Source organism: Hibiscus syriacus, unplaced genomic scaffold, assembly GCF_006381635.1.
Source record: "Hibiscus syriacus cultivar Baekdansim isolate YM2019G1 unplaced genomic scaffold, ASM638163v2 tig00113337_pilon, whole genome shotgun sequence".
Lineage (NCBI taxonomy): Eukaryota > Viridiplantae > Streptophyta > Magnoliopsida > Malvales > Malvaceae > Hibiscus > Hibiscus syriacus.
The window spans coordinates 1,177,559-1,196,986 of NW_024063456.1; the positions used below are offsets into that span (position 1 = coordinate 1,177,559).

The 19,428-nt window shown below is 32.8% G+C and overlaps 1 protein-coding gene across 1 annotated transcript; it reads left to right on the forward strand.

The window, feature by feature from the left end:
• Positions 1-11,631: 11,631 nt before the first annotated feature.
• On the forward strand, positions 11,632-15,699 carry LOC120186263 (protein CUP-SHAPED COTYLEDON 3-like). Its single transcript, XM_039190248.1, has 3 exons — positions 11,632-11,924; positions 14,250-14,515; positions 15,270-15,699. Exons 1-3 carry the CDS (start codon positions 11,756-11,758, stop codon positions 15,657-15,659), a joined length of 825 nt encoding a protein of 274 aa, XP_039046179.1. The 5' UTR covers positions 11,632-11,755; the 3' UTR covers positions 15,660-15,699.
• Positions 15,700-19,428: the final 3,729 nt, after the last annotated feature.

A 19,428-nucleotide genomic window follows, 5' to 3' on the forward strand; every position in this document is an offset into this window, starting at 1 on the left:
TAAATCATCAATCCTGGGTAGTGGGTATTTATTCTTGACCGTCATCTTGTTCAATTTCCGATAGTCAATACATAATCTTAGCGACCCATCCTTCTTTTTCACGAACAGAACTGGAGCTCCCCATGGTGAAGTACTATGTCGGATAAATCCTCGATCGAATAATTCTTGCAATTGGACTTTCAACTCTTTAAGTTCCCTTGGAGCCATACGATAAGGTGCCATAGAAATAGGTGACGATCCCGGATAAGTCTCAATCTCGAACTCTACCTCTCTATCAGGAGGTAACCCAGGCAACTCCTCCGGAAAAACATCAGGAAACTCGCTAACTGTACGAATCTCCTCGATCGTGGACAATGCACCCTTGGTGTTCAAAATACAAGCAATGAAGGTCTCATATCCCTTCCGGATCATACGATCAATTTCCATCGCTGAAACTATATTGGAGAGATAACCACGCCGTTCACCAATTAACACAACAGTCCGACCATCTGAAGTCTTCAGAGTAGCCCGCTTGTATTCGTAATCCAACTTTACCTTGTGTTTATTCAACCAATCCATTCCAAGAATTAAAGCGAACTCCTCTAAAGGAAGCTCCATAAGATCAGCGAGAAAAATTTCTCCCTGAACCTCGAGAGGACAACGCCGGAATACTTTATTCACTAATACCGCTTGTCCTACTGGACTTGTAACTGTAACAGTATTTTCAGTGTTCTCGATCGGAATCTGAAGGTTTCGAGATACTGAGCTCGATACATAGGAGTGAGTGAAACCATTGTCCAATAATGCAAAGTATGGGGTAGAATAAATAGTAAATGTACCTGCAATAACCTCAGGCTCATCTCTGTCATCACGACGTCTAGTTGCATAAACCAAAGCTGGCTGTCTAGCCTCAGAAGCTGTTGGCCCTCTATTTTGCTGAGGTCGGGCTCTACTGTCTGTCCTGGACGCTGATCCTCGAGTCTTTCCTTGACTACGATCTCTAATTGGGGTCTGTACTGTAGTCTGCGAACGCACAGGAGTTTGGGTAGTGGTCTGCTCAAACGAAACTAACTGAGGACAATCCCTCCGATAATGACCACTAGATCCACACTGATAGCAAAGACCCATCTTCTTACGACACTCTCCTGAGTGCTGTTTACCATAATACTCACAAAGGGGCCCATTATAATACGACGAGGAACCGCCTCGACTGACAGCTAAAGGTGAGGATGCTGCAGGCCTGAAACGTGTATTGCTTCTCTGAGGGGCTGAAGTACGAGTCCTCTTTCCGGACTGTGCTGATGACTCCATCGGGCCTGAAAATTTCTTAGATCGATCTTGATCAACACGCTCTCTACCAGAAGCTAAAACCTCCACCTCTTCCGCATCTTTGGCTCTGCCCACCAGCACATCAAATATCTCATCCTGATGGGTTACAACTTGCCTACGCAGCTCGTATCTGAGTCCAAGGGCAAATTTACGACATCGATCTCTCTCCGTAGGTACCATATTGAATCCATACTTCAGCAATTTCAGGAACTCGATCTCATATTCAGAAATAGTCATGTCTCCCTGAACCAGGTCTTGAAACTGTTGTCGTCTCTGAGCTAAGTAGCGCTCTCCTAGAAAACGACTCCGAAAGCGATCCTTAAAGAAATTCCAGGTCAAACGATCGGTAGGAACACTACTGGTCACTGACTCCCACCAAGTGTAGGCATTACCATCTAACATTGCTACAGCACCCAGATATCTCTTAGTTGAGTCCAAACCCAACTGATCCATGCGTCTCTCTGTATCCTGGAGCCAATCCTCAGCTTCAGTAGGAGCTCCACCAATATGTCCCTCAAAAGTTCTAACTCCATTGGAAATCAACGTCTGTGAAATAGGAACCTCATATACAACACCAGTAGCTCTAACTGCTCCCTGTATTAACTGCAGAAACTGTCTACTAAAATTCTCATCCAATGCAACTCCAGTAGACTCTGACTCAATATCAGTCGCTCCTATGATCGGTGTAGTCATGCCAATACCATCGGTAGGTGGCATATTCGTTGGTGTCGTAGGAGCAGGATCACCTATTGGAGGTGGGGGATCTACTCGTATCTCATCAATCGGATCTGCAAATCTAGTTACTCGACCTCGTCCACGACTAGTTCGACGACCACGTCTAGCACTCATTTTGGTAGATCTCGAGATTACTACAGAAGATAAACTTAAGGTTAGATAAGCACTTGGAGTCTCAAACATAGTTAAAATCTTAATAACTTTGTGACATGGCCTTAGTAACTCGTTTTGTAAAATATTTTAAAACAGTATTTTCAATGTGGACTCATACACAGTCCGAGGGTTAAAAACCAAAAGCTCTGATACCAATAAATGTAACCCCCTAGACCCGGCCTATGCGTTTCGACTAAGTCTAGTGGATCACATTATGATTATTAAAGACATTTTTCGAAACCGTTATTCCATCAATATAAAATCACATTATAAATAACATGAAATTATAAACAAATTATACTATCAAAATCCAACTCGTAAATATAGTACCAATAAATAATAATTTAATTTAAAACACGTCTTCAAATTCAATATCACAATAAACCGAGCAGTATTAGCAAAAGAGTTATCATTATAAAATCTGATATTTTAAAATAAGGTCCATGTCACCAAAATAAAGTCAATTTACCAGATAAAAACATTACAATTTGATTTACTTCAAGAGATATGTTGATCCTCCAAGTGCTCGTACCAAGGTATCTAACCAACAGTATCTGAAAGGGGAAAACATTTTCAAAAGGTGAGCTAGGCTCAGTGTGTCCCAACATTTCCATAAAATCACAATAGGTACAAATCATAGTCCAGTAATCTCACAAATTCGTAAAAGAGTTTAACTTTTTGAAAATCATAGTTTAAACCCCTTTCTGGTACACCATCAGTAGTTGCCAAAATTATTTTCCATATAGCTTACTTTATGCACATAGCAAAAAGAAAGCCGACTTAAGGATAGGCTCTGAAGCTTGTATCCTTAAGCCCAAGTCAATATGTCCATATAGCTTACCCTAAGCACACAGCAAAGGAAAGTCGACCTAATGAAACATCTTGGGGCCCTCAAGAGTCACATTAAGCCCAGTTAGCTTGATCAGAGCTATTCCATCGTATTTCAATTCCAAAATTCAATTGCACCGTGACATAAATTCCATCAATCCAAAAACATGGTAATCATATACCATTTCAAAACAAAAATTAGATAGCAGCCATATTCCATAAATTGTCACATTAAATTGGTGCATCCATAAAACAATAGCCAATGAATTCGGTGTACCACATATTAAAACCAATAAAACAGTTCAATAATAAGCAGGGAACACACCTCGACAATAGGTTCAAATAGCAAATTTACTGATTGCTGGTTTCACCACGCTCTGCTACAATTTTCGAACGGGTGAATACTGGCACACGTGGTTTAACTGATCTAGAAGAGCTGGGTCGAGCTGTCGAACGATCCGGAGAGTCTCTTGTACCTTCAAACAATAATAATCTATCAGTCCCAAATCCTATTTAATTGTTCAAAGCTAGTCTTCTTAAGTATATAAGCATTTTTCGAGTTTGACTATCAATTTGGGGTATTTCAAGTCTGAATTTGGCCAAACGGATTGCGGAAACGGAATCAGGACGTCGAAAAATATAAAGTATGACTTTTCGAAAATTCAGATTCTTGGTCAAAGTCAAAGTCAACCACTTTGACCGTTGATTTGGAGACCTTAGGGTTTGAATTTGGTGAAACGGACTGCGGAAATGGATTTGGTACGTCGAAAACTATCAGGATAGGTATACTCGGAAAAGATTTACGGTCGTTTAAGGGTCGGTCAAAGCCATTTTAAGTTTTAGTCAAAGAAAGTCAACGGTCAACGGTCGGGTCGGGTCAACATTCGGGTTGGGTCAACAGTCGGGTCGGGTCAACCCGGTTCAGACTGATCAAATCGGTTCAGACCGGTCAAACCGGTTCGAACCGGTTAAACCGGTTCAAAACTGGTCAAACTGGTTTTCCAGCAGCTCACTCTCCCTGCGGCGGCGCGTGCGGCGTGTGAACAGTGCCACGGTGTCGGAAAATTCCCGGAAAAATTTCTAAAAATTATTTTGAGCGATTTCGAGATACTTACAACGATCGGTTCAAATTTTTGAACGGCGGAGAGCTCGTATTTCAACTCGGCCGAATCTTTGACTGCTCCACCTCCTCACGCGCCGCCGTCGACGGCGAACAAGGTTGACACCGGCGGACTCGCAACGACACAAGGAACACGATGGTGCAGGAGGTGTCGTAAACGGAACAACGATCGGCGGTGAATTTAAGTTTTTCCCGACGATAGAGCTAAAAAAACGACGATGCTTTGACTGAAAATTCCCGACGTTTGGCAGCGTTTCACTTCAATTAATTTGAAGGGTTTGTTCCTTGCTTGATGATGAACACAACGGTGGTTTCAATTTTACGGTGGTTCCAAGGTGAGTGCATCTTATTTGTATAAGATTATATGGAAATTGTACTTGTGATAAGTCTATTTTCTATAGTAATAGCTTATTAAGTCTTGATTATAAGTATGTTAACAATATGAAGTGTATGCATGTTTGATTATATGAATTGATATGTTTTTGTATGTGCTATGTGGTTTATGTAAAAACACTATTAAGTGTTAATGAGAGAATATAAAATAAGTTGTGAATTATAGGAATATAGAAGATAAGTCAAGAGATGTATGGAAATGGAAATAGATGTTTATGAAGAGTCATAGGAGAACAAATATAAGTCATATGATAATGAAATATAAGACTATGTGAATACATGGTTATGAGATAAAATATGTAATAATAGGAAAATATGATGAAGGTGAGTTCATGAGAAGTGATAGGAACTAGGTAAACATGAGTTGGACAAGTACATAGTGGTATGATCCATTATGAGAATTATTATAATAGAGATTTTTGATTTAATAAGAGTTAAGGGAACTAAATAAGATTGAATTATAGAAAGGAATGTGAATAGTATATCAATTAGGAAACTTGAATATAAAGGGATGTTACGAATATGTAAGATAAGTTATATGCTAAAAATCTATAGAGCTATATGAAAAGATTATAATGAATATATGAAATTGAATTAAGTAAATAGATTAAATTAATAAATAAATAAAAATACTATTAAATGATATATGTTTAGAAACACGATATAATTTATATAATCTAAGGGAATACAAAGAAATGGAGTATAAGGTAGATGATATGATATAAGTTATTATATGCATATATGATATATGTTATCAAGTAATATGAAAGGACTCTGAAAATTTATATAAGCTATGTGAAAGTGTTCTAGGTGTTTCTATGTGTTATATGAAGTATATATGATCATATGTGAACAAGATATGATATGTATGTTTACATGAATACCTGAGAAATGATCTAAGCTATATGATATGATATACGTGATTATATGCAGTTTCGATATATGTTATATAACATGGATCTTTGTGACTACGTGAGAAAGTATATAAGCTATGTGACATGTAAATGTGAATCATATGAAAATGTTCTACGCGTAAGTGAACTATATGTATATATGAATATGTGAAATGACAATGCCCATGTTATGTGTCTTGAGAGCTAGAGGTATAGTTGGCATGCCAAGAGTCGAGGGTCTACGCGGTCCTTCGGGACATATATGTATTCCTTGGAACATGTGTGATGTCTTTTGAGACACATACTTGATCCTTTGTATATGTATATGATTCTTAAGGAATTTTCTACGTGGTCCTTAGGGACACTTTATATGGCACTTCGGTGCAATTCTACGTGGCACTTCGGTGCAATTCTACGTGGCACTTCGGTGCATTTATACGAGCTGTGGTGACAACATTAGTGCACAACCTCCATAGACTCACATATCCATAGTTCTCACATGTGTACATGGGCTAATAAAGAAATAACAACCAACATATAGTACATGTGACTTGTATGCTTTTGTGCTATGAATGATATTATATGATTTATATGATGATATGTGGATTGTATGATTAAATGAGTCAAATGTTGGTTAAAAGGCTAAGTATAAGAGGATATGTATTAAGTGATATAAACGACAATAATATTGATAACGAAATAAGGCTAATGATGGAAATGATGGGTGATGAGTATATGTGTGTGTATATGTTCTTACATGTAATGATATATTGCATAGATGTTATAGGGATTTGTTACATGAATAAGGGTATGAGTGATAGTAGTAATTGGTCATGCATGATTACAAGCTATAGTTTATATTATATGCTTATTTGCCTCACTAAGTCATAGACTTAGCGTGTGATTGTTTCACACGTAGGTTACAGAAGTGAGAAGAGTAAAGAGCAAAGTGGAGCAAGACAGGTCAGTTACTTCTTACCGGAGATCAGATCAGAAAAGATGTATTGAAATTAGATGTATTATGTACATTGAAAATAGTTGGCATGTAATTAATGTTTTGAATTGTATATGCTATGAACGGTTTTTCAAAAACATTTAAGCTCTGAATAGTTCTGGAAATCTTTTGAATAAATTACAGGTATAAAAGTTTTAAATTACTCACTATTTTATACAAGTAAATGTTTTGAAAAGTCAATGTGACACCTCAGACTCGGATCCGGGTCGGGTACGGGTTGGGGGTGTTCCATATTTGATAAAAATCATATCAAAATCAGAAATATATTTAATTCACATTCGTAAAATATGGCATGGGCAGTTCATACCCAGAATTATTCATAAAACTTACTAAAATATTACAGATATATTTCCAAAAATCAAAACATAATTCATATCCTTCAAATAATCCATGTGAGGTTGACTTATCGCAAGTCGTTCTCGATCAAAATAATTAAATAAATAAACTGCACTCACCTTTGCCTCACTATAGAACTGGTATACAATAATCCTAGTCACGAGCCTTGTCCTTTCCTTTCGGATCGTTCGGATTGCTAGATTTATCGTAGTCTGACAATACCAAATTATAACACAAAATGTTCGAACTACGTATTAGTATTGTACTAACATAAGCTGATTTTAACATTCGAAAATCTATAAAAAAATCGAGATTAAATTGATGTCAAACTAGATCATATTTCTTTTATAATTTCCAACTTCTCAAAATACTCATCCAAATCCATGAATATTTAGCATTTCATCTTTTGCTAAATTGCATAAATAAGCCACAAATTGTGAATTCGTTTTTTAGAATTCACCTCAACCTTTCGATTTAGTTCATAATGGTCCTTCACCATTATGACCATTGCATAGTAATTACTAAAATTCCAGAACTTTAATAAAATACTCAAAGCAATACCTCAACATTCAAAACATTATAATTTCAACCCAAACTTTCCTAAACTTTTGATTTTCAACCACCAAACTTTATAAATTTGTAATTCAACTCCAACTCAATATTTAATTCAAAATTCAACATACCAATAAATTTTCCAACATTCAATAATTTACCCAAATAATACCTCTGCATTTAATAACTTGTAAACAAGTCCCCAAGGAATTGGGACCTTTTGAATTCCACCTCTAATTTTTACCAAATTTGCAATTTGGTTCCAACCAACTTTTCAACTTAATTTATAGCATTACAAATATCAAAAATCAACATTGAACCCTTCGAATATTATATTCATACAATAATATCCTACAATTCCAATAGCTTGTGAACTAGCCCCTTTTCACTTTTAAGGTTCCAAATTGATCCAAATCAATCTCCAAATCACGTGAAATACTTCTAATATCATTTATAATCCATAGGAAATTTTTCAACATTTTCCCCAATTTTCTTCCCTATGGCTTAATACTTTATATCACCTAGGAGGAACTTTTAGTTCAATTTCAAGCATGAATTCAACCTCTTATGATCAAATTCATGCATTTCCAATCATCATAACATCAAATTGAATCCAAATACTAATACTTCCATAAACCCTAATTAAGCCAAACCTTATGTATACATGTACAATTAATTTTAATTATCATACATGCTTTACAAATAATCACTAACATCAAAAACATAAAAATCCTCCATCAATTCTTCAAAATCACTAAACCCTCCTTAAACCCTAATCATGAAATCTCATTACACAATCATCTTCACCATGAAATATTGTTATCAAATAATAGAGAATTTCATGTAGATTAATTCTCTGTCTAATAGCTTAATACAAAAATTAATCATATAACTTGAAAAATTAAAATTAAAATCTTACCTAGGGAGGGCTTGTACTTTGAGACAAATGAAAAAAGAAGCTGAAATTGTGTTGATTTTCTTGATTATTCTAGTATATAAAAGATAAAACACATGGCATTTTCTGATTAATTGAATTTAATATCCAATTAATAAAAAATCTCAAAAATACCCTTAATAAATCTTAAAAATTACCAAATGCCATTGTATTATTTTCCATTAAAATATTCCTTGGTCAAAGATGAATCAACTTGGCTTTGAATTTCTAATTTGGCCATGTAATTTTTGAAAATTGCATTTCAGTCACTAAAATTTCACTATTCGGTCAAATCTAAAAAATTACATTGTTATGAACCAAATTTATTTGATCTAAAATATGAAAATAATATTTTCAACCACTTTATAACATTTTCAAATTTTCATAAAATTTCGGTTCAATCCGATTATCCGATTTTAATACCGAAATTTGTCGCTCTATAGCTTTTAGCACACATCCCGTACCGAAAATATGATTCCCACAAAAATCCTTATTTTAAACCAAACTGTTCATTTACGGGCTAAAATATATAACTTTTAAAAATTACAAATTCAGTCCCTAAAATTTTTAGAGTTTATATCTTAACTACTAAACTTTCAAAACTTAGATTTTAATCACTAGACAAAATTTGGGGTATTACAAGGAGACAAATGGAAACAGAATGAAGAATTTTCTTTCGTTGAATTAACAATGTGAATGATACAACTCTAATTATAAACAAAGTACCTTTAACTAACTAACCAAAATAACAAATTTATAATTGATATAACAGCTACAAATGGCTCTTTGACTATAGAATATTATTTTATTAAGTCTCTCGACTATTAAAAGTTATAAAATGACCACTCGACTATTCATTATGTTCCAAACCCATTCATTTTCATTAAAAAAATTGGCAGTTGTATGAGCTAGACGTTAACAAGATGACTGAGATATGATAGTCATTTGAGATTATGTGATCAAATTTTATCATATCACAATCAATAGATTAACGTTGTGCTCAGGATACTGTCAATTTATTAACGGAAAACGATGAGTTTGAAACATAATGAATAGTCGGATGATAATTTTGTAACTTTTAATAGTCTAAGGATTCAGTAAAACAACACTCTATAGTTGAATGATCATTTTATAACTTTTAATAGTCTAAGACTAAATCAAATAATATCCTATAATCGGATACCATTCGCATACTAACCCAAAATTTTATTGCATAACATATATGATTTTTTAATTGCTTACAAACGTCGGGATAAATTCATTCTTTATTTTTTTTAAATTCTCTATCTATCCTATTTATAGTGTTCATTATTGATTTTTTACGTAATTTTAGAAAGTAAAAGATGTGTTGTAAAAAAATAAAAAAATGATAATTTTATCATAAAAAATTAAATTTTATATGGTTGGAAAACTGAAGAAAGGGTAGAAAGGAAATTTTACCTAGCAAAAGTTATTAGTTTTTTTAAAAAAATGTATATGATTTGTGGACCTCATACCAATGACAAGACATCAAGCTAATTGCTTTAGCAGCCATTCAAAAATTGCAGCGATTATTATTATTATTATTATTAAATAACATCCTTACAATAATAAATTGCAGCAATTATTTTAGATTATTTATTATAGTTTGCTTCCTGATTCGCTGTCTCTATTCTTGGGTTACACCAATCAAAAGGTTCACGTGGTCGGGGACATCAAGTTTTCTATTCATCAAGCCACATATGGTTCCCCTAACCCGACCATTTTATTATTTCCACGTATATACGAGGGGTTAAAGACAGTACCATTTTAAAAAATTTATAATTGTACTCCTATGAGTTTTTATTAAAACCTTTTTTACTATTTACTTTTTTTCTTACATAAAATCTTATGTATGCTATTAATATATATATATATATATATATATTAAAATATTGTATGTTTTACCATTTAATTAATCACGTCTAGGAATAAATATTCAATTAAGTTCATTCGCGTGAAAAAAGTTTAAGTTCACAAGTTTTATTTTATAATTTAAATTTTAGTTAATTTTTTAGTGGAGTCGAGTTTATAATATTCGAACTAATTCAAATAGATTTGACTTTTTAAAGTTTCTATTTAAATTTAACATTAAATATTTATAATGTTATGATACTAATTGATTCCAATTTAATCAACTTTTTATAATCATATACTATATATATTCATATGTAGTATACTTATATCATACAGAGCTGAGAGAATTGACTCAAACTTAAAAACAAATCTACTAATTACTAAAAATTTTGAGTTGTTAGAGTCTTATTATATAACTCAAACATTATTTGGTTTTTTAAAAGTTAAGTCAGGTTTATGAAATTACAAGTTGTCTCAAGTATAGTTGAGATTTTTTAGCGTCAAATCTAGTTGATTTTTTTTCAAGTTGAATTTTACTCATCGCTATACAACTTAAACCAATACATAATGCTAAATGATATTTTTGGGTTAGAATTTGACAAAACGAATCAAGATAAAAAAATCAACACGTCGAAAAATATAAAGTCAAATATCAACATAAAAATCAAAGTTAACAATCAAAATTAACAGTAAACGGTCAAACCATGTTAATGGCCCAACCAACAATTTGGTTAACGATATGGTCTGGTCAACCGTCCAGACTGATATCAATATCATATTGAGCTATGAAATTAAGAAAATAATTTAGTATAAGTACTGAGTCATGGTATCAGTACCAAATCGAGTTCAATATAAATACTATGATATATTATATAGATTTTATTTGGATATTTATTGATAATCTCTTTTTGCCCTTAAAATTTTATAAGTTTTCCCCTACTAAAATTTTAGAAATTCACCCTTGACATGAAATCCTGCAACCATCCTCGTTGAAGGGGTGAAGCAATCGCTCTCCTGAAAATTTGAATTTCTCATCTATATTAGGTCTTATATTTTTTTTTATTGATGATATGATTTTATCTCCTCTAAAATTTTATAAATTCGTCTCTATAACATAAGATTTTGTGTCCGTCTATAGATGCACACTCTTATCTTTTGCAATAAATAAAAGTTTTATCATGTTTTTAAGTATTTATTATTTTACACAAATAATCCATTTAAATAAAAGGGGTGTTTTTGGAGTGTTTCTCTAATAAATAAAAAGAATCATTTTGGTTGGTCTTAACCTTATTAAACACCTCAGATAAATAATGAAGATTTCTTGTAACATTGGTTTTGCTTGAAACTTGCCAATTATAACTAACTATAGTTACACAAGCATGGCCCCTTTACATGATAGAATATTGTAAGAAATTCTAGTAGGCAAAGGCACTTAATTGTCATTTATCATGTCCAAAACTATAATGGCTATATATATTTATATACCCAATTCATAAATAAACCTTCCCCTTCCATATAATATTTTCTAGAAAATCATCCCATACCTTCTTTCGCATTCAACCTCATACTGCTGAAATTCATCAAAGATTTTCTTTGCTAATTTCTCCTAAAGAATGGGGCTCAGGGACATTGGAGCTACACTTCCTCCTGGATTTAGGTTTCACCCAAGTGATGAGGAATTGGTGTGCCATTATCTCTACAAAAAGATTGCCAATGAGGAGGTCTTGAAGGGTACTTTGGTGGAAATTGATCTGCATACATGTGAGCCATGGCAGCTTCCTGGTATACTCTCACTCTCTTTTTTTTGCTTTGGAATCTTATTCCATCTAAATTCTAACTCTCCCTATACTTCCATCATATCTAAAGAAAACACTGTCGACGAGATTAATTTATTTCTTCGATCGTTGGTTATTTATCCTTCCTAATTTCGATGGAGAGTTATATTAGGTAAATTAGCGAGTGTTTTTTTGTAGGAGAGATGAAGATATGAGGGAGAAGATAGGAATAAAGAAAGAGAAAAAAAATGATTAAACAAATTAGAAAGGATAAGCCATCAACCGCCGACGAAACAAATTTATTTTCATCAACAAACATCTATCATTGTTTGAGGCAAACCAGCAAGGTGATGTTGTTGGTGTGTTTTAGCATGTCTGAAAGACAGAGAAAGGAAGACAATTATGGAATTGTTCTTTGATCTCTGGATCCTTGTTCAAGGCACTGGAAAGCATGTTTTGCCCTCTGCCACGTTAGCTGTTAGAATTAACTAGAAAGAGAGAGCAATGGGAAAGACGACATGGTTTTCTTAGAATATATACTCACACCGTTTCTCTCTCTCACACACACACATATATAGTAAAGAGAGAGAAAGAGAAGTTCATACATTCAAGTACATGTATACTTACAAATATGATATGATTATCCACCAATAATATTTTATACTATCAGCTAGCTACTTGAGTCTTGTAGGTAAGGGGTTGCTGTTCTTTTCCCCCATATGTCTATGTTTTTGTTTTGTCACATTGCAAGAACTGAACAAAAAATTACGATTTTGTGATTTTATTTAAGTTATATATACATTTTAGTAATACATTCCTTAAAAACCAAATACAAGTGGGTGATTTCAGGTTTCCATCACTGTACACATTTTCTTCTCAAATAGGGTCTAGAACTAAGTCTTTGTTGGGCTGATGGAGTTTGAACTAGTTTTTTCAAAGTAAAAACTTCATGAAAAGTTATAATTAAAATATTCTGCCTAGTGTATGCCATATCTACTAAATTAATGCCACCTCTACACCAAATTTGCATGTTTACGTGGTGGTTATTCATCCGAGTTTCCCTTCTGTGCATTAATCTTCAATATTATTTCTTTTATTTTTTATAGTCATCATGTTCATCAAGAGTAGCATTATTAATAATTTAAGTATTGAACAATTAAAGTGTTAAATTTAAACTATATATTTTATATTTGTTTAAACTTAAATATTGAATATAATTATATTATTTGATAAAAATAGATTTTAAAAGATGATATAATTAAAAGAAATAAAAATTATATAAAAAGTATTAAATATAATTTTCATTAAATGATAAATAGTTACTTATCTACATAATATTTTCTAATTTTGTCATCGAAAAACTCCAACAAATAGTTTTGAATTATTAATTTTCATTGAACTTTTTTAGTGAGTTATCATACAATCATAAATTAGAGGCTTTTTTTATAATTTTTTTTTTACCTTGAACACTGCTAACTCTTATTTACTTTACTCAATAGAGGAGATTATTAGGCGTTTAAATCCTTTCAAATTAACAATCATTTAAAAAATTTCTAGCATACATACCACGTAAGCTAGTTTTTGGGTGTGGTTTTGGACTAACACATTGAGTTAAATAGAAGCCACTCTTCGTTTTTTGTCTCCTTAAATTTCTTTTAGCACTTAATTAGTTCATTGAGGCCTGATTGTTCTTAATTTGTTTTTCTTTGTTTAAAACCGAAAATTTATGCTTCTTGCAAAGATTTCATGACAATATTATTTTTTTAATATATGTATATCTATATAAATCAAACAATAAAGGAAGAATATTAAAAATGAAAAATTGTAATTATCCCTTTAAAAATATTTAAAGTTTTATATCGAGAGTATTCCAGGTCTATAATAAGACAATTCTTTTGCTTTGTTTCGTTGCAATTAATTACTAGGGGTGAGTTTTTCTTTCCCAAAACATCACTTTTAAGTTTTTTTTCTGAAGATTTGTTTGATTCCCTCAGTCATGGCAATTCCTTTGCTTTCTTAGACATAACTCTTATGGTGACAAAGACTTACCAACACTCTTTGTAATTCAAGCAAAGTGAAAAAGATTACTTTTAGGTTCGAGCAGTTGTGTTTACAGAGCGTGTCAATAGATAAGAAAATTCTAAACAGACATTATCTTATAATCATATGATTTTTACAAAAAATAAATAAATTGATTGAACAAAAACGAAATTACATGCCCACCCAGTTTATCCTTTTTTGTTCATGATGTAATTATTTCCATTCTAACTAGGAATGAAATTGATCTATATATATATTTTGTGCATGCACGGTGACATAATGAAATCTGAAGAGGTGGCAAAGCTGAACGCAAACGAGTGGTACTTCTTCAGCTTCCGTGACTGGAAATATGCGACGGGGTTTCGGACTAATCGAGCGACGACATCCGGGTACTGGAAGGTGACAGGGAAAGATCGAACGGTGATCGACCCGATAACACAAGAAGTAGTGGGGATGAGAAAAACACTGGTGTTTTATATGAACCGAGCTCCAAATGGAATCAAAACAGGTTGGATCATGCATGAATTTCGTCTGGAGACCCCACATATGCCCCCTAAGGTCAGTTTTCCCACCCTCGCTGCTCATCTTTTTCAACCCTGGTCATCATATTTCTGCTTATAATGCATGGCCTCGAAAAGGACTGTGAGAGAAAGAAGGGTTGACAATTGAGGCCATTTGTATGTGAACAAAAAATATCGTGTTTTCTCCATGTAAACTTAAACAAAAGCTAGTGGGAATCTTCTACATATCCACTTGCTTTGTTCCATGCGTTTTCATAATCAAGTTCTTATGCATAAAAAAATGGAAATTTCATGGAAACTATATATGTATGAGCAGTGTCACATTTTCATATTATATTATTGTATTCTCTATTTGCGAATTTGAAATACGTGTAGGAATAGATATCACTAAGCTTTATACTTTATATATCTTTGCTTTTATTCCACCTTCTTTTTGGAAATTAATATAGTAATTTCGTCAACTTTTGAGATTCTTTATTAAAGAAATGTAGATAGATAATATATCAAAAAAATCATGTACAGTGATAGATAGAAAGTAAACGGTCGAGAGTAATTGTCTTCTTTGAAAATTTTAAATTTTTATATATTTTAAATATTTTCTTTATATTTTATTTATAATATATTTTCATCCTTTAAAATTTTATAAGTTTACTCACATAAAATACTATAACTTTGTCAATAATATAAAATCTTACGTTCATCTTAATTTACGTTAACTGTAAATAGTAAAAAAACAATTAAAATTGTTTTAGAATTTGCCAAGAAATTGAAATTGTTTTGGAATATGGCAGGAAGACTGGGTATTGTGTAGAGTCTTTCATAAGAGCAAAGAAAGGAGTCCCCACATGATGTACGACGCCTCAACTCAAACAAGCATGGCTTGCGGCGGGCATCAACAAATCAGCTGCTCTTTATCCACCACACCCGCACATCATCATCAACACCATGGCCAAAGCTTGCTAACCCTGCTCCATTCCTCTCAGCTAAAGAACAACAATGACAGCTTCAGCAATCATGAAGTTAGCTCAGGAGTCGTCGACGAAGATTACGAGTTCTTGTGGGACATGAACATAGAAGATAACTGCTTGGAGGATCGCCTTCATGTTCATGGCCATGAGGTGGCAGATTCCAACTTGGAGGATGTAAGATTTGAGAATGACAATAGCATGGTTTTCCTATGAAAATATATACATGATATTTCATATGATTTAGGGTAAAAAAAGAAAAAGAAAACAACCCCATTTGTTTATTTGTGATGTTTGTGTGGTGTTTGCCTTTGGATATACGGCTCATGTTACATTGGATAATAAAAGAATATTGTCATGTGCATTTTTTTCTTTTTTAGGATTAGGGTTCATTTATATTCTGTATACAACATTGGGCATTGTAAAAATTATGTGTAAGAATAAAGTATATAGCATTTATTTTTCACTGATCTTTTCCAAATAAAAATTACACTTGTAATGTATATAAATTAGTAATAAATAAATTATATATGTGTGTGTGCAAACGATTATATAATATTTTTAAAATTAATGTATTGAACAATAATTGTAAGTACAAATATACATTTGATTTTTTTTTAAAAAAAATACAAATATACATTTGTATTTTTGTTATTCGTCGAGATGTGGTCCATTTTAAGCATAGAGATTGCAATAATTGAAGGTTTCTCCTCCTGATATGACCTGGTGGGACCCGGGGGATGCTCATATTACAGTCCTCTGATCTCGACAATTCACAGTAACAAGACATAAGTTTTGGATGCAAACTCTCCTTATCTTATAATTACATTGGCATTGGATTAAATTTAAAGTCTTTATATACAAATTTAAATATTTAAACGTTTTAAAAGTATACTTCTAATATCAACGGGTTGATTCAAGTGATAAATAGTTTGATATTAGTTAAACAATATCTTAAATTTAAGTCCTTATATATGCATAAAATTTCCGTTGGGAGACTCACCCACCAAAATTAATTTGCAACACGAGTCGGTTGAATTAGTCAAGGTAAAACCTTGAAACCGAAAAAAATAAAAAAATATAATTCTAATACAAGTATCTATATCTAATTTATTAATTGACTAATATAAATTGAATATTATAAAATATATTATGAGAGCCGTCTTCTAATCTCTTTTACTTTATTCACAACATTAAAATTTAAATTTATTATCTAATTTAAAAAATTTAATATCTAGTATCACTGTAAAAAAAAAGATAAATAATATGTTATTCACAAAGAGGCACAAAACAAGTGAGCAACGACAGTCCACCCACAAAAATAAGAGCTAAAATAAAATCCAGGACACTTGTATGCACGTCAAAGACAAAACTTAAGCATGAACAAATATAAACTCTGTAGAACAAGAGCGGCAGCCAGCACCCAAAGCAAAAAGGGGCTTATCCTTTCCACCGTGCTTTGAAGACAATGAGTTACAAGACTTGCATCCACTACGCATTCCTAGCCACATGGCCACGGTGGCTAATTGAGAACTAGTAATCAACTTTTGAAACCATGAACACTGATCAACACTATTAGGGTTCATCAACAATAAGAAAAGAGAGGCAATACTCTCCAGATTTTACTGATAAATTCCTGTAACATCTCAATAAAGACCAGAGTAATATATACAGACAAGAGATTTGTCATCAGTTGTGAACAATCTAACAACTATACTAACCAAGAGATAATTGATGCCTAATAATCTAACTTCATCAACAACAGACTCAAGACTATTACATTCATAACACTCACTTTACTATCTAGCTTCCAAAACAACTCGATACCAATAACAAACCATCATCATGCAAAAAACAAATAACACATCAATGCAGAAATATAACAAACAACAATACATGTCACTTACCATCAGTAACCATACGAAGAACTCCCAGTTTATTTCTACATCTAACAAAAAACAAGCCATATAGAGATTTAGTTATAACATCTGCCACTTGTTCACGTGCAAAAACTTCACCACCTGCAACTGTCGTAACGTGACCTTCTCACGAAAAAAAAAGTATTCATCTCAACATGCTCAAACTTAGAGTGCATTACTGAATTTCAAATACAGCTACAACACTCAAATTATTACACCACAACACAGATTTTCCATCAGGAATAATATAAAGTTCCTGCAGTAAAGACTCTAGTCAAATTACCTCAGTCGTTGCGTAAGCCATAGTTCGATACTCTGCTTTAGTTGTAACATATAGTAGACCCCCAACAATATTCCTATACTCGGTGAGATTTAAAACGAGATTCTCACTTTAAGTAGACAATCTGCAACTGATCACCATAGGAGCAGGCAACCCTTTATCTTTCTGAAGATCACATTAAGAGAAACTCATCGATGTATTTCCTCTCACTAAGGAAAAGATCATCTTCAGTGTAACAGACCTAAATTCCCAAAAAATATTTTACTTTTTAAGATTCTTTAGAGAAAAAACAGTGTCAAGATAAATTATGACTCTTTATATCCTATTATAATTATTTTCCGTGAGAATAATATTATCAACATAAATCAAGAAATAAAGCAAAATATCACCAGTGTTCCTAACAAATAGAGAATCATCATATTTTGATACAACAACCTTCATAAACCAAAAAGTCCACGAGTTTCTTAGACCACGCTCGTGAAACTTACTTTAACCCATAAATAGCCTTGTTCAAATGATACGTGACTGTCTTCTTATCACCCTACTCATATCCAGGGTTGAGGCGTATAAGCCTCAGCTTAGTCTCCATTAAAAAAGGCATTATTGATGTCAATTTACCTAAGTCTCAATTTCTTTACAACTGCCACAAATAAAATTTTACGAACAGTAGTCAGTTTAACCACAAGGCTAAATATTTCATGAAAGTCACGTCCATTGTTGTAAGTAATCTTTTGTTACAAGTCTTGTCTTATGTCAAACAACAGAAATGTCATCATTCCTCTTTAACTTAAATATCTACTTGCATCCAACAGCTGTACGATGAGCAGGCAGCTTGGTTAACATCAAAGTATTATTTTTGATTAAGGCATCATACTCAGATTGAGCCGCTTTCTTCCAAGACAGACTCCTTATTGTTTATTAATCATACAAGGTTCATCATCTAACTCAATCACAGTTATCCTATTGGCATAAAATACATTTGATTTTCCAATCTCACTTTTAACTCCTAGTCTGTATAAAATGTTTGTTTTCCGTAACTATATAGGACTGAACCTCACCACTAGGTAAAACATACTTTGAAATGATGATCCCTTTCTGGAAGCTATTACCACAATCACTAGTACCAACAGTATTAAGAGAAGTTGGCTCTAAGAAAACACTCTCAGAAGCACAACCAACATGGGCAGGGGATACAACTGAGAAAGTACATGGAACAACATCCTTAGAAATCTGCACATCACACAAAATTAAAAAAAAATACTCATCATTAACTGTATCAACATTAGGATTTCCTTGAACTAGAGTTTCATCAACAACCACAACTGGTGTGCTCCGAACAAAAACAACAGCAAGAACACTTCTATCAGTAGAGGTAACAACACCAAGGGGAAAATTGCTAAAACACCTATAAAAAATAGCCTTCATTGCCCGAAAATTTCATGTAACATTCAAATCCGATCTGACACGAAATCTGGAGGATTTGAACTTTACACAGAACCAACAAAGTGATTAATCTTTTTTTTTTTTTTTTTGAAATCATTACTCATAATCATCAGAGTTTTAAAAATAGGGAGGTCCCAAAATAACATCTAAAAACCATCAGAGTTGAACAAAAAAAGTTATGGTATACATAAGGTATATGAAGTACATGCCCTCTAAAATAATCGAGACATACTCTGAAGCTCGACGGAATCCATAATCTGACGATAAGCTCCTTAACTAGCACCTAAGAACCTGCAAATGAAAACATTTTTGAACATTGAGCTATGAACCTAGTGTCACACAA

What these genes read in the sequence shown, in the direction of transcription:
- LOC120186263 (XM_039190248.1), top strand. Translation starts at nt 11,756, where the DNA reads ATGGGGCTCAGGGACATTGGAGCTACACTTCCTCCTGGATTTAGGTTT. An exon ending in TGAGCCATGGCAGCTTCCTG is followed by an intron (nt 11,925 to 14,249) that starts GTATACTCTCAC and finishes TGAAATCTGAAG; the next exon opens with AGGTGGCAAAGCTGAACGCA. An exon ending in CCCCACATATGCCCCCTAAG is followed by an intron (nt 14,516 to 15,269) that starts GTCAGTTTTCCC and finishes GGAATATGGCAG; the next exon opens with GAAGACTGGGTATTGTGTAG.